This window comes from Centrocercus urophasianus, unplaced genomic scaffold (assembly GCF_019232065.1).
Source record: "Centrocercus urophasianus isolate 14NV4802_14NV808 unplaced genomic scaffold, USGS_Curo_1.0 seq_15, whole genome shotgun sequence".
In the NCBI taxonomy this organism is placed as follows: domain Eukaryota; kingdom Metazoa; phylum Chordata; class Aves; order Galliformes; family Phasianidae; genus Centrocercus; species Centrocercus urophasianus.
Genome location: NW_024884697.1, coordinates 1,281,944 through 1,298,155, shown reverse-complemented (window position 1 = coordinate 1,298,155; position 16,212 = coordinate 1,281,944). Strand labels below are relative to the sequence as shown.

Genomic DNA, 16,212 nt, shown 5'->3' with positions numbered 1-16,212 from the left:
TATTAAGAAAAATTTCTTCTCTGTAAGAGTGGTGAGGCATTGGAACAGGCTGCCCAGGGAGGCGATGGAGTCACCATCCTTGGAAGTGTTCAAGAAAAGGGCAGATGTGACACTGAGGGACATGGTTAGTGGGCATGGTGTGGATGGGTTGACAGTTGGACTGGATGATTGTAGTGGTTTTTTCCAACTTTAATGATTCTATGATTCTATGAGTGACCTTGGCTTGCTCACCAAATAATGAAGAGCCAAGGGCTGTGCATCTGCATCAGGGAGAATTGAGTTGTGTCTGGTTTTATCATCTGATGGAAAATGAATGCAAGGGAGCCCGGTTGTCACTATAAACAACAAAATACAGCACTCGAGTTCTGCAAACCAACATCCCCCACTTGCTGCCTCTATCGGTGCAGATCTCAGTGCTTGAGGAATGCAGAGCGCAGCGCTTGTGTCAGCCTCTGTATAATTCACTCAAGCCTTTCGCTTCCAACTCTTTGCATTTGAAAGCAGGGCTGTGCAGAGGATGGCCCTCCGAAGCGGGGATGCCATGACAATTACAGCCCTTTGTTTCTTGGCGTCGGATCCCGACCAATAGCCCCGACCCACTGATAAGTGCTGGGTCATTCCCTCATTAGGAGCAGCACGTTTTTATTATTCCCTTCTGCATATTCCCTCGCTCTGCCTCTCCCACTCTCTGAATAGAGCCTGGCTAATATCACTTGTTTACAGAATAAATCAGCTGAACAAATCCTATTATATTTTGGAACAGTGACAAAGATGGGGTAATGACATTGAAACAGGGAAAATGCGATGTTGTTCCTACTGATCTAATGTCACCCACATGTTCTATCAGCAATGCCAGCTCTGGTAATGCATGGAGGAAACATAAGTCCTTCTGTTTGCCCACAGCATTACCACTTTGAAGCACATATACCTGGGTGTCCCACCTTTCCTGTGTTTCAGGCACTTCTGTAACTACTTTAATTATTAAACAGGCTACCCAGGGTGATGGCAGAGTCACCGGACATGTTCAATACAAGGGTTTCCCACCAAGGTGTATGGTTTGGAGGGCATGGTGGTGATGGGTTGATGGCTGGACTGGATAATCTTAGTGGGCTTTTACAACCTTTGTAATTCTGTGATTCTATAGTGCAGCATCTCACACACACTCAGAAAAATCACAGTGTACTCTCAGGAAGGGTCAGTGTGAGAGCATTCTTTCCCTACAGGAGAGGGATACAACAAAGGTCTGTGTTTCAGCAAGCACAGTGAGGTGATGCTCCTCCACTTCTTGATCTTCATCTGTGCAAGGGAGCAGTTCTGAAGAGGATGGTTCATACATAGATGAGTACATGACACCCACATCTCCAACTCCAGCCTCACTCTGGGCACACAGAACCAAAAAATAAGGTTGGAAAAGATCACTAAGATCATTTACTCCAACTATCAACCCATCACTACCATGCCCACTAACCGTGTCCCTCAGTGTTACATCTGCCATTTTCCTGAACACCTTCAGGGACAGTGACTCCACCACCGCCCTGGGCAGCCTGTGCCAGTACCCAACCACTCTTTCTGAGAAGAAACTTTTCCTAATAGCCAACCCATCCTTTCAATAGCCTCAATTTCCTAACAGCCAACCCAACAGCATCCCCCGTCCTCACATCTTGCTCGTACGTTCATGGTAGAAAAGTGCAGCATCTGTATTTAAGCTGACTGATATACTGGGGATACATTACAATTCAGGTAAAAGTGGAAACATGCTTATTTCAGGAACAAAAATAATGCCCTATGTTATACATGTGTTGGAATAGAAAATCAAGACAGACATGTGCATGAGGCTGTTCCCAGAGGCTAAACATCTTCACTGACTCCCTAAGCACGAAGACAGACCCTGCACTGTTTTTCACCCCGACAACTCCACTTGCATCACGCAAGGAAGAAAGGGTCTGTGCAGGATTTGTCCCAAAAGCAATGCTGAATCCAGCAAGCCATGACCCCCTCCTCAACAGAACGGGTATTGTACAAACCCCAGCTGCCCCCAGTCCGGAGGTGCTTTAAATAGCATTGGTGTCATGCAGGGAGCCGAAATCACTTTGCTTCTGGCTCATGCAGGATTTTTCTTTTGCATGCAGCTTCTTTCTTTTTCTGTTTTCTTTTTAACGTTGTGTAAGCATTCCCCTCGGCCTGGAAGGCAATCTCCTGGCGAGGCAATCCGAGGTCAGGGATGTGATCACCCGGCGTGGAAGCGAAGGCAAAGAGATCATCTGGAGCACTCTGAAAATGCAAGGCTGAGCCGCATGTGACCGCAGGGCTCAACCGCAGAGAAAAACAGCCTGGGTCGCTGGCAGGGAAAGCAGCAAAGATCACTTCCCAGAAATAAAAATAATCGTCCATGTGGCGAGGAGCATGAAGCAGCAACGTGGAAGCCAGCACCTCTCTCTCCTGTGACAGCATCTATCTGGAGTCCAGCAGGAGCAAGAGATGATGCTGAGGGATGCCGAGAGATGCTGAGTGATGCTGAGCTGTGCAGGCAGAGTCCAGGGCTGGGATGATAGTGGGGGAGGGAGCAGTGACTGAAATATCTCAGACACAACAGCGAGTCAGCAGGCTTGGGCCCTGCTCTGTCTTCAATGAACATTTTGTGTGAGCAGGGTCAGGCAGACGTGAGGATCCAAGAGAGAACAGCACAGCGTGCACGGGGCTGGCACCCGGCCTCTTAAAGGCATAGGGTTTCCTCTGATGCGTGGGAAGTAAAGAAATGGTTCCGTGCAGGATGTTGTCGGGTTGGTTTTTTTGTTTGTTTGTTTGTTTGTTTTTTTCCCAGAGGTTTCTCAAATAATTACAGCACAAATAATGAGCATTTTGGAAGGAGGGCAATTAATTACAGCCAACATTATTTCTGATCTGGAGGTATCCTTTCAAGGGCATGGTTTAGTGGGCATGATGGTGATGGACAGACATCAAGACTGGATGATCTTAGTGGTACTGAGGAACACACTTATTGCCTTAAACATAATTATCCTCTGCTTTCTGTTAGGCCCTGATTTACAGCTCTTAAGTGCAAGCTTCTGTTAATGCAAATGCTTAAGACTTTTTGTTTCTCTCTCCTTCAGAGCTGCCAAAGTTGGGAAAAAAGACCAGAACCAACAAAAAGTGAAGATGATCCCATGTAATGCCTACAAAGCCTCTGCAAATGAGTTTTGATCAGATTTTAGTATCATAGAATCATGGAATTGTTTGAGTTGGAATGGGCCTTTAAAGGTCATCCAGTCCAACCCCTGCAATGAACAGGGCCATCTATATCTAGGTTAGACATACGCACATCCACCTGCTGGTGGGCACAGGCTTTGGAGGATGTCCAGAAGTCAGGAAGTTGGCAACAACTACATCCAGGCCTTAAACACCATGCTTGCTAGACAGGAACTAGTGCTAATCATCTAATGGTCACATCACAGTGGAAGAGAGGGGGAGACTTTCCTAATTCCAGCTACAGAGGGGCCAGGACCTTGCTCAGTCTCAGAGACTAGAGGTCTGAATTCAGATGCTCCCTATTAATCTGAAGAGCATGGCCTCAGCCATCTCTGGTGACTTCCACCACAGTCAATATTCATGAGAAATAACAGCCACATCACTGGAGAGAGCTCCTTGCTCTGCTTTTGCCTGAGCTACCTCATATAGTATGACAATATGACATTTTTCTCCAATTATGTGTCTTTCACTCCCAGAGCACTGCTTTATAGAGGAGGCAACAATTGGGAAAGAGATGGGGGAATGAGGAGAGGGAAGGTTCATGGGGAGATTTTCAAATGACAGCTCAGCTGCAGAAATCCTAAGCCAGCACCTTAACCCTTGTCCATCCTGCATCCCAACTAACCCCTTCATCCCCTCCAGCTCCCACCGATGGCAGAAATTGCTGGTTAACTATTACCAAAATTGTTGGGTTCAGTGAGTCCCTCCAGCAAAACGCTTCACAAATACACTACAATCCAACACAAACTGATGTGGCCAATTAAACAAATACAGAGCACACAGTGAAAAGCTTGTTTGCTCCATCTTGGAGTATCCAGTAGGCATTGCCAGAGAGGAAATTCTGTATTTCTGAGACCATGCTTCTACACAGGCTGCGCTCTGACTTTTTTTTGGGGGTGCTCTTGCTTACATCTCCAAAGGAAGAAGAGGAAAGCACCGTTAAATGTTGACCAAGAATGGTCTTCAGCTGACCATGAGCTCTTCAGATGAGAAACTTAAGTCTATGTAATTTGGGCTAAAAGCTTATCTGCAAAGCTTTTCTGCATGGTATATCCATGCAGAACAAAAAACCCTATTGTATGAGCACGAGCAGCAGTGACCTCATACAGATTTGCTTAGGATAGCCCTGCTGGCAAGCAGTGACATGATGAGGCCTCATGAAACCGATAGCTTGTTCCTGTGACTGTGAGTCATTCCCCAGGGAAAGTGGCAGGCTCATGTACTGGACAGTGCCGCCAGGAGAAACCAGCATGCTCTCCAAATGTCAAGGCATCAACACTGCATGGACCTCTGTCCACGTGCTCCTCTCCCCTAGGACTAAGCAAGAGTTAACGCTGCCTTTCACCCCAACCTTTCCCTATTATGGGAATGACAATTCCAAGTTTTTTTGATTGATAAAGTGATATTTTTCTTTGAAACAGACTTTTTTTTTCTTTTCAGTGAGTCATTTTTAAATGATTGTAGTAAAGATTTATTCCGTCTTCTTGCAACAGTTGAGAATATTGGGCGCAACACGAGGATTCAGGAGTTCCTGAGCTGCAACCAAGCAGCAGGTCACGTTTTACTGTGCCTTAACTAACTCCTGTAAAACAGAAGTAAAGCTTCTCGCTATCTTAGTGTTGTTGAAGAGGAAAACAATGAAACTGTTTGTTTGGACAAAAATATTGGAAGTTTTTTGATAGGAAAATTATGGCCTCAGCATCAATGGTTGTCTCACCAGGAGTCAAACTGTCTTTGTTTTACACCAAGCTAGAAAAGGCCTTTTCTAATCTGATGGTATGGAGCAGTAGAGAGCCTAGATGTATGGATCAGTCTCAAGGGCCAAGCAGCATTCATCCTGAGGTGAGGTGCTCATTCTGATAACACAAATCTCCTGGGCACACAAAAGCCAGTGCAGACACATCTGACAGCCATACATGGAGAACAGTGTTGAGATTAATCAGCAGTGTGCACTCTACAACCTCTTTCTATATCTGTCTGAACCTCATGGGTAAAGCTTGGTGGGCATGAAGCACCTGGGATGGGCAAGGGTTAATAGGTAAATCAGGAGAAGTAGGAGAGCAAAGTCAACACAAGGAGTATATATGCACGGAGGAGACAGAGAACAAGTAGGGAACAAGGCAACCGTTACCACTGTCTGGGTGAATTACTGACTTAGATGTGGCTTGGATTATCAGAAGCAGAAGCTTTTGTAGCTGAGTTACTTGTCAGGCAGTTCCAAATACCCCACCTTGCCTGCCTTCTATTAACAAAGCATTGGAAAAATATTGTCCAAGTCTTTACACAAAGCCTTTTGTTGGCTGGCCAACTTCAAAAAACATTTCTTTTCTCCTCCATCTGACAACATTGCCATGAAAAACAGGAAGAGATTGAATGCAGTACTTTAAACAGTCAAACTCCATTTCCTGCCAAAAGGAAAAGAAAATACCGGCAAAAGGCAGAAGCCAGGAGATAGTTGGGGACAGACATTCTGATTATCTCAGACAGATATTCGCACTGTGTATCCGGTAAAAGCTGCAGTGGTGGAAGTGACACCTTTTCATTTCAGGGAATGCAGATTGTTAGGCTGCAGAGCAGCAGGTGATGCTGTGAGACAGATCAGGCTGGGATCAGGGTTGCAACCAGCTCATAAGCTAACACTTAGGATTGCACGCTAACAGTGCACTCTGTGTGAGTGTGTTGCTGCCAGGGGCATTGGAACAAGATAGTTTTCAAGGTCCATTCCAACCTAAGCCATTGTATGACTCTACGAGAATTTATTGCAAGCCAGGGTCCACCAAGGATCCCCGATCTTCTCACATCTCCCCAGCAGGCCCTGGCACATTCACAGTTCCCTAGGGGCAGTCTCCAGTATCTTCCTCTTCTTCATTCATCCTTACATGTCCCACATAGCAGTTCATCTGCTTGTTCCCTAAGGTTCAACTTCTGCGCATCCCAGTAATGTAATTTCCACTGGGCTTCAAAATGTGCCCACTTGTAATCTTATTTCATCATACAAAAAGCCAACAAATCTACCAATGATCAAAACCAGTACCGAAATGACCCATTCCCAACTCTATCCTCCTCTCGAGCTGCCTTTTTCTCCAATTATGTGTCAAATTCAGCATGTTGATACAGCATGATGTGTATTTAAATCACTGTCTTTTTTATCCAACATGAAGATCATTTTCTGCTTAAAAAAACAAACATCCTTTTCATGCTAGAGCAGCCTTTCCATCTGCCAATACTCTGCATATCTATACAGCCTCTCTCTCTCTGCTCCACGGAATCACAGAATCATTAAGACTGGAAAGACCACTGATCAATCTATCAACAGATGCCTATGATCACTCTAAACTCAGTGCCACATCTACCCTCTTCTTGAACACCTTCAGGGTTTGTGACTCCATCACCTCCCTGGGCAGCCTGTTCCAATACCCCACCACTCTTTCTTCAGAAACTTTCTGAATTTAGACTGACGAACCACAAAAGAGGTGGCATTTTGGTGGCACACATCATTCCTTGTAGATACTCAAAGGAAACAAAGGTGCTCTCTAAGGCTGTGTACGTCGTAATGGATCCAGTATCAGGAAATGAGATTAAAAGTGAGGGAAACCTTCCTAGCAGCAGAGATAGATCATGTAGGGGGAGAGGGGAGCCTGCCTCACTGGAGGTTAAGAACAGGTGAGACAAACATCTGTCAGAAATGTTATAAGTAAGGCAGGAGGGCAAATCAGATGACCTCATAAGATTCTTTTTTTTTCACAGTCTCATTTTTCTCTGATTATATGAATTTCTAAGCATTTGGGGTCAAGAGTACTGTTTAAATATAAGTTATTATTCTGCATTTGCAAGGTACAGAGAGGAGAACCAGAGATATTACCTGCATCTATTCATCACGAGGGTGAATTTGCAAATCAACTGCCCAGACATAAAATTCCATCTTTTTTTTATGCTGAAGTTTAAGAGGAGGATAGCTATAGCACAGGAGAGGAATGTACATCAAGGATTGTCCATTCATCTCTGGTCTTTCCCAGGCCAGATTTGACCAAGGTGCAAGGACAGTGTGATGAGCCCAACTCCAGGGTCCAAGAGTAAGTGTCTCAAGGAAGGACTGGCATATGTCTTCTTACAGTGTTTCTCTGCGATGCTCAGTGGGGGTTTCCCACAGCTTCTCTTTACCCATCTGCTCACTGAGTAGCATATCAGCTGTATCTGTGGGATTTTGGCTGCTGGATACACGGCAGCAGAGCTGAACTTCAAGTCCACCCTTTATCATGGGCAGGTTAGGCTTCTATCCTGCACTAGCAGAGACACATTTGATATTCAAATTTAATAATAATAATAATAAAAACACATGAAAAGTCACACTGGTAGCTTTATAATTGGTTTTATAGCTGTTCCAATCCACTTGCAAAAAGGCAGAGCAGCAGTGCTGGTGGACTGCTGGCAAGCAGGACATCCATCAGCAACAGAGATGAGGCCCTCACGGACATATGTCCAGGCTCCAAAATACTTCACCGACCATCAAATATTTTCCAAGCTTAGCAGCTGGACTCTGCAGCCCTTACAGCAGCCAAGTCACTAATACCTCTTCCCTCGGGCAACACAGCTGATCTCAGGCAGGGCTTGCCAGCAGCTCTAAGTAGACTCATTAAAGGAGAGCACAGCCCACTTAGTTACACTTTTCAGACTCTTATTTTCTCTTCAAGGATCTCCGGGCTCTTTTTCCAGATGGGATGCATTAGCATCTCTGATTCACAGTCACAAAGATGCTCTTACAGTTTTCCCTGCTGTGCCACACAGACCCCAATTTGTTGTCCTCTCCCCGGTCTCTGCAGTCCCGTCCCTCCAAATTTGCTCTAATATATCCCAGATTCATCCCAAGGGACAACGTTGGCCTTTTTTCCCCTTTCTAAAGCCACAAAGACAGGTGATTGAGGGATTTCAAAACTGTTGGTTTGAGAGGTCCTGTGCTGCAAGCATTAGTATGGAGCACAAGTGGAGCAGATTTGCAAATATATGGAAAGGCTTAACAGCCTGGGAAAGTAACTCCAGTGGGAAACTCCAGCTTAAATCTAAAGGCAGCTTTTTGAATGTGTGGAGGCCTTGAGGCTAAACAAACAAACAAACAAACAAAAGAAAAAAAAATCAAAGCCAGATTCAGGCACAGTCTTTCTCCCTGTGAACCCATAGGGGGTTTGCTGCTGGCAGAGGTCTAGACAGAAGGGATCCCACCAAACCAAAGGGCTTGTCCCTCCTCAACTTCAGTGTAGGACTGTGAGAGCAGTGCAAGGTCACACAATGCTGTGCTTGTGCAAAGGAAAATTAGGACAGGGTAAGGCAGGATCAGTCTCCCTGCAATGATATTTCCATCTGCATTCCTCTTAGTGTGCCCTTGTCCTGCAAAGGAACAACAGCAGGGATTCCCCAGCAAAGGATGCTTGAGTACAAAGGAAACCATGAGCAATCCCACATACTGAGCCATGTCTCTGCTATGAGATTATGCGGCAGGAAGGCACTCTGGTGTTTCTCCATATTCCCTTTGCTCAGACTTGAACTTGCCTCTTACTTGAAAGAACTAATTAAGGATGGAAATCAAAGCCCAGAGAGGCAGCTATTACAGCAGCCAGGGTGCAGTGCCGACTGTAATGCTGATTTCTGTGCATGGTATCAAAGCCAGCCACGTATTGGTGGGGCTGAGGCAGATTTCCGCGATGACACTTCAGTGAACTGGTGGAATAAACTAAGAGAATTTCTTAAGACCATTTGTAGGTCAGGTAGACCAACCTCTTCCTCTGTCCTGCCCTTATATGTTGTAGCATTTAATCCTTGATCTGTAGCCAGGCCTTAATTTTTTTCCAGTGCGCAGACAGTGTAGAGCTGGTTTGAAGGAGGAAGACAAGGGACTTTGATGGTTAATGATCAGCGCTACTCAGCCCCAGAATAAATGAAGTACTGCTTTCACAAAGCTCCCGGAAAAAATCCTGCCTCAACTCCAGCCTAGGGAGATAAAATTCCACCATCAGACACAAAAATAAGCACAAGCAGTTAAGGTTATCTAAGTCTTATTTTGGTTTATGCTTGAGCCAGTACTGCAGAAGGGAGCGTGATTTCACCCCTAATGAATTTCACTGTGAAATAACAAGAGCAGGACAATCCTTCCCAAAGATTTCAAGGCCTCTTGGCTTATTCCATCAACAAACATAAAATTCCTGGGAAGGTCAGAAAGTGATACCTTCCTCAACTTGACCACAAGTAAACTGGGGCATGGGCCGGTTAGATTAGATGGTGTCATGAGCCAGAGGTAAAACCAAGACTGGGATGAGGCAGTCTTAGTTCTTCACTCCCTACTGCAACCATTGAGGCACACTTTAAACTCTGCAAGAACATGAGGAGGTCAAATGTGGGTGTTTAAAGGCTAGACTTACCGCACTGCTACAGGGAATGTCCTTGACTTTGAGCCAGGCCAGATCTAATGTCCCCTCTCCCCTGTAGCAGGACTGCAGCCTGTCTTTGATGCGATCGTTGATTTCTTTCAGGACAAAGATGCAAAGAGCAGATTCATCCAAGGACTTCATCTTCCTTTTCTGCCCCTTAGAGAAGACTGTGAAGAGGATATCATCCTCAGGGCCAACACCCAAAGACCTTGCTAAAATGGCTCCAGCCTTGGACAAATAGGCTGCCTGGAGCAACCGATATTCCACCCCGTTCTTCTCACAGCCAATGGGCACCTCAACATAGGAGTTGAAAGCTGTGTCCTCTTTGCACAACCGGACCAACTTAGAGGTATAAACTTGTTCTTTTGTGGTGGAACCAGGTGGTGAGATCATCTCAGGCTGCAAAGTTAGGAAATAAACAAAGTTACCACTGCTGAAGCCATAGATGTAGTAGATATCAAAATCAGGGATGATGGTGAAGGTGTCTGAAGGGATTTTGATCATAGATGCCACAAACTCATCATGGAAAACGTATGCAAACATCCCATCTGCCTCAGAGTTCTTGGTAAGCTTTCTGCTAGAGATAGTGGGGAAATACTCAGGTTTGCCATCCACAGCAGTGGCAATGAACAACTTGTCATCCATGTTGCTGTAAGAAACAATGACTCCAAAAACAGAGCCACTCTCATTCACGCCGGAGAGGTAATGCTCCTTCTTGTGGAAGGGTTCTCCCAGCTTGAAGAGGTCATCCAGCCTCAAAAGCTTACAGATGCCCTGGTAAAGACTCCCACAGGCTATCAATCTATTCTCCTTGTAGTCTATGAGGAGCATTTTGTTGATGTTGTTAGTGGGTGTCAGGGGTTCGTTGCAGGTTTGGACTATCCTGGGAGGATAGCATTTGGGATTATCATCATCAGGACCAGTCTGGTGGGTCACCAGGACCTTCAGGTCACTGGAGAGTTTATAGATCCTGTTGACAGCTCCCAGGTAAATGTGCCCAGTCCTTTCATCAACCACTAAATGGTTGAAGTTCCCCTCCGTTTGGTCTCCAGTGAAGGTGATGAAGGGCCTCTTTGGGTGGGGAGGCTGCTGTCTCCCAAGAGGTGACACTGTGGCAGATAACAGGAGGTGAGAAACCAGGCAAGTCCACTTCCACATGGCTGGTGACATATTTAGAAATGTTTGTATTCCCAAGGGAATGAGGATTGGAAGCTGTAAGTGTCTTCAAAACACCAATTCCTTGGCAGATTTTGTCCTACAAGCAAAGAGAAAAGAAAACAAAAGTATGTTACTATGGAGTATTTCTTCCTCCTCCCTCCTTCACAACCATGCCATCATCAGAGCATATTTAATTGCTAATCCTCCTTTTCTCGCCTCAGAGCTCTCTACTTAAAACCAGCACAAAGGGAGTCCTCCTGAAAGAGAAGATGCTAGTAGAAAAAGCAGAAATTACATAGCAGAATAATAAATCAGTGCCCTTTTAACCTCTACTACACGCACATGTGCCCCATGGTACAGCACAAAAACTCACTGGAAGCCAGAATAGTGCAGAAGCATCAAGCAATATTACTGTTTGCACTGCCAGTTTTGACCCAGCTGTGTATTTGTTGAGACAGGACAGGAGAAGGATTATTATTCTGCTCTTCCAGATGAGAAAATGAAGCCTAGAGAAGGTCAGGGACCTGTCTGCAGGGATAAGCCCAGATGGCTGGTAAGCCTTCCTGTGACTCTTCAAGTTTGCCAGGAAGAAGCCAACTCTGGTCTGACATTGACATCCTTTCAGGGAGACGCTGGTCCTGAGCAGGACTGTTTGACCAAGCTCTCTGTGGCTTCCAGATCAAAGCTGCCTCATGGCAGTCCAGCTTGGGGTACAGATGTTGGAGTTGTGGTGTGCCAAACTTCAGAGCAACATCTACAAGGGGCACGCTGCCAAGCATAAAGCAAACTGGGCACCATGTCTTCTCCCTCATAAAATCATACAATCATAGAATGGCCTGGGTTGGAAGGAACCTCAAGGATCATCAAGCTCCAACCCCCCTGCCACATTCAGGGCCACCAACCCCCCACGTTTAATACCAGACCAGGCTGCCCAGGGCCCCATCCAATCTGGCCTTAAATACCTCCAGGGATGGACAGGGCATCCACAACCTCTCCGGGCAGCCTGTTCCAGCACCTCACCACTCTCATAGTAAAGAACTTCCCCCTGACATCCAATCTAAATCTTCCTTCACTCCTTCAACTTAAAACCATTTCTTCTAATCCTGCCATTATCTACCCTTTCCAAGAGTTGGCTCCCCTCCTGTTTATAGGCTCCCTTTAGGTACTGAGAAACTGCAATGAGGTCAACCCACAGCCTTTTCTTTTCCAGGCTGAACAATCCCAGCTCCCTCAGCCCTCCCCTGGTCCTTTCCACGGCGCTGCTCTTCACCCCCTGCAAAGCCGAGACAACCTTGTCTAAATAAAAGATACAGCTCTGTGGGGCATTTCAGAAGGCTGAAAAGAAAGGACCTGCCCAGTTATTAGCAGTGATAAAGTCTCAGGGTCCATGATGTACAAAAGCTGACAACCCAGAGACTGGCCTGGTGATTCCCCCCAGAAAAACAAGGGGCTTTCTTGCACTAGTCAGTCACTTTAAATCTCCTAGCTTTTAACCAGAGTTGATGTGAGCCATGGGGGATTTCACCACATCCCGACCCTGAGCTGTGGGAATACATCCTCCCATTCAAAACATTCACCTGCTCCCTGCTCTTCTTCCTTTTCAAGGTTGATTCTATACCAAGAGAAGCTTTCAGAGAATCACAGAATCACTAGGGTTGGAAAAGACCTCAGAATCACTAGGGTTGGAAAAGACCTCTAAGATCTCTAAATTCAACCACCAACCCATACCCACCATGGCCACTAACCATGTCCCTCAGTGCCAAATCTACCCTTTCTTTGAACATCTCCAGGGATGATGACTCCATCAATTCCCTGGGCAGACTGTGCCAGTACCTCACCACTCTTTCTGAGAATAAATTTTTCCTAATATCCAACTTGAACCTCCCCTGGCACAACCTGAGGCGCATGGAAGATGGATTTTCAATGCTTTGAGTTTTGCCAGCCAAGCTTTTTGCTGATTGCTGATTACACAACCCTTGTTACAGGAGGCCAGGCCAAGGCACGCTGCTATTACCCCTCTCCTTCTTTAACATCCAGATCAGAATTCCACAGAATTCTTGTTGCTTATTAAAAGTGAAACAAATCAAATCCCAGTTTCAAATACGCTTGTGATTTGAATGCACTTCTGCAGACAACTGTCCTATCACTTCTCACAGAGTGCCTTTGTTGGACTGAGGGGTGTAATTTGCTGAGTAAAGGTGACAACAGCCAGCAAGGAGGAGGCAAGGCAAGAGAAAGACTGCTGTTTGCAAATCCCAGCAGGGAGGAAGATGTGGCAGTGACACAGGGCTGGGATTCACAGCTTTTTCAAATGTGTGCCAGAGGAATGGAAAAATTTACTTCAAGGAATAACAAAAAGAAAAAAAATCTGTCTTCTTTTGACCTGTAAACTGATTCGATCTGATAGTGGAAAGGGTACGTCTGGGCTTCTAGAGCATCCACCACTTTTATGCCACCCCAAATATTTCAGACTTCTCACAGCAGCCAGAATTTCAAAGCAGCTGCGTGATCCCCTCCACCTCCCTCTGCCCTCCATACCACATCAGCCACAGGTGCTGGTTGAAGGACAGACAAAGGTAATTTCACATTTACTTTAGGCATGTTTACCCTGTTCTGCTTTGCCTTTCTGGTCAAGCAAATATTTAATAAAATCAAGATCATACTGCAGAGTTGGCAAGACTGTCCTGTGAGTTAGCGAGGATTCACTCTGCAGGGATGCACAGGACGGTCATGTGGGCTTTTAATAACCTTTATTATGATAGATAGAGAGGCGATGGGATGAGCACTCCCTGCACAGGCATTCCCCTTTCAAAAGAGGCCATCCTTGAGAGAGCAGCAGAAGAGAGAAGCTGTCCCTGTTTGAGTCCTGTGTTCAGAATCATTACGTGGTGACCCTGAACACTGGCGTCCGTCACTTCTGAGTTATGATCCATATTTCTAACAGATACTGCTTTGATCGGGCACTAGACAGATGTAGGAAGAAATTATTCTTTTGAAGTACAAAAAAGATGTCTATTTTACTCCTGTATTTTACTATATTTTACTCCTCTTAGACCAACTGAGTTAGCACAGCTGCAGGACAGGGAAATGGGAACTGCTATTACCTATGCTGGATATTAGGAAACATTTCTTCTCAGGAGTGGTGAGGCACTGGCACAGGCTGCCCAGGGAACTGGTAGAGTCACCATCCCTGGAGGTGTTCAAGAAAAGGGCAGATGTGGTACTGAGGGATGTGGTTTACTGGGCATGGTGGGATGAGTTGACAGTTGGACTGGATGATCTTTGCCAACCTTAATAATTCTGTGTTTCTACGACTCCAAGACTGAAGATGCATATAAAAGGCCCTCAACATGAGCTGTCTGCCCAAGGATTATTACAGTACTCTAGACTGGAGTTGTACCAACAGCAGGAAGTGCCCCTTTAAAATAAGTAGTCAACCCAACGTAAGAGGCGATGCACTCCAGATGTGAAATCTTCAAGGTCCAAGCAAATGGGAATTGTGATTGAGTTTGAGAAATGTCTGTGACTTACAGAGCAAGGGGGAAAATATTCCTGCAGAGAATGACAGAAAACTTGGTTTGGAAACTAGAGGGGCTCCAGTGAAAAACTCCAAGAAGGGCGGATGAGAAGCACCCTTTGCAGCAGTCAAGGGCACTTAAAAAACAGAGAACTTCATGGGATAAGATGTCCACCTGCAGTAGGAAGAGCCACCAAGCAAGCACAAATGCAGATTTTGGAAGAAAGCAGAGCGCCTACCATCTTCATTCTGCAGCCTGAGTGACCCTAGGATGTCTAGGTTTCTCTCTGCTGGCTCTCCCTGTTCACCCATCTGCTCACATTGTCCTGTACCCTTCATCCCAGAGTCCCAAGCAGTGCTTGAGCCTCTCAGGGTTAAAATTTCCAATTTGGCTTAGTTATTAAATAGCAGCAGAGGGCAGAGGCAAGGAGGATTGGATGTTTAGCTTGCTGAACAGAGCAGGGTTTGCATAACCCCTCAGAGAATACACCAAGGAAAAGGGGTTTTATGCATGTCTTTTTATTATCCACGTCTGGACAGCAGGAGATCAGAGATGTTGGGAAGACAAATACTGCAGTGCCATAGACATATGCAGTCTTTTAAGCTGCAAGATTCTAATTACATTACAAGAAAAATAAACAAAAGACCAAACTGACCAGGCAGTGAGGTCTGGGCTTAGGCTCTGGTCTGGGTATTTCCAAAAGAAACCCAAACCACCTCCCAAAATTACCACGTTCCCTTGCTTTTCCCCCTAGTGACATGGCCAGCAGTTCCATGACCCAGTGTGCAGAGCTCCTGTGAGAGCAGATCTACGTGGCTCCTGCCACATCTTCCTCTTTGCCAACATATTCAGGATCCCTAGAAAGGTCACACAGTTTCTACAGCCCCATGGATGTGTGATGGGTACATGATCCAGTGATCCCAAGATTCTACAACATGCAGCTCTATGGGCCTTAGACAAGAAAAAAGCCCAATGGGAAGAAGCATTTCTAACTTCTTTTAACTGGAGACCAGCACAAATCCATCCCATTGCAATTGCTGTTCCTGAGAGAGTGAAGATGGAAGACAACAGCATCTCCCCATTTGGTTCTCACACACACACAGCCCTCCTGACATCCAAGGTTGCAGACGGATCCAAATCACCAGGTCCCCTGCCATAGCCACTTTCTGCAGCAGGGACACTGCAAGGTCAGCAGCAGCATTTCACTAAAAGAGTTATCCATGCTAACCTGACTGCAAAGAGTTACAGAAGCAAAACTACTCTGTGTCCAGCTTCAGCCAGGGCCTCAGAACAAAACACAGGTTAGAACATAGAAGACAGCAAAAGCATGCTCAAAAACAGTGCCAAGAGAGGAACAAATCTGCCACCTCTTCCTGCAGAGCATGCCCAAAAACACCACACCAAAGTCCCAGCAAGTGGTGGATCAAACTCATATGGACCCCAGTAGCTTATTCAATTGGGAACACCTAGTTAGGAGGAAGCCAGCAGCAACCAGGACTACAGAGCAATGTCAACAGCACGAGCACTGCAGTTAATGAAGTCAAACATTAATCAGGCAGTGCGTTCCTGTTTGCTTTTGCTTTGCTCAGGCATGGCTATTCATTTGCTGGGACACAGGAGGCCGTGCAGATGCTGACAAGGCAGACGTCCAGCAATGGAGCCAGCACACAGCAATTCAGCACCAAGTGCAGCTACACAATCCCTTTAATCTCAGCTAAAGATTTTGTCCTGACTTCCCTTAATAAATCCTGATTACCATGGATAGATGCTTTTCTCTGGGAGCCGACACGGAAAGAAAACTCACACAGGAACGTTGTCGACAGCTCCCCAACAAAGAGCAGCTTCTAACTTCAGCTAAATCCTCCCTCCCT

General features: G+C 45.8%; 1 protein-coding gene across 1 annotated transcript in view; it reads right to left on the bottom strand.

The window, feature by feature from the left end:
• PLXNA4 (plexin A4) overlaps nt 1-16,212 on the bottom strand; it is a 443,874-nt gene that overhangs the window by 407,606 nt on the left and 20,056 nt on the right. The window contains exon 2 of the mRNA XM_042816033.1: nt 9,657-10,920. Within this exon, the coding sequence (XP_042671967.1) occupies nt 9,657-10,835 (1,179 nt within the window). The 5' untranslated portion in view covers nt 10,836-10,920. The remainder of the gene's footprint in view (nt 1-9,656; nt 10,921-16,212) is intronic.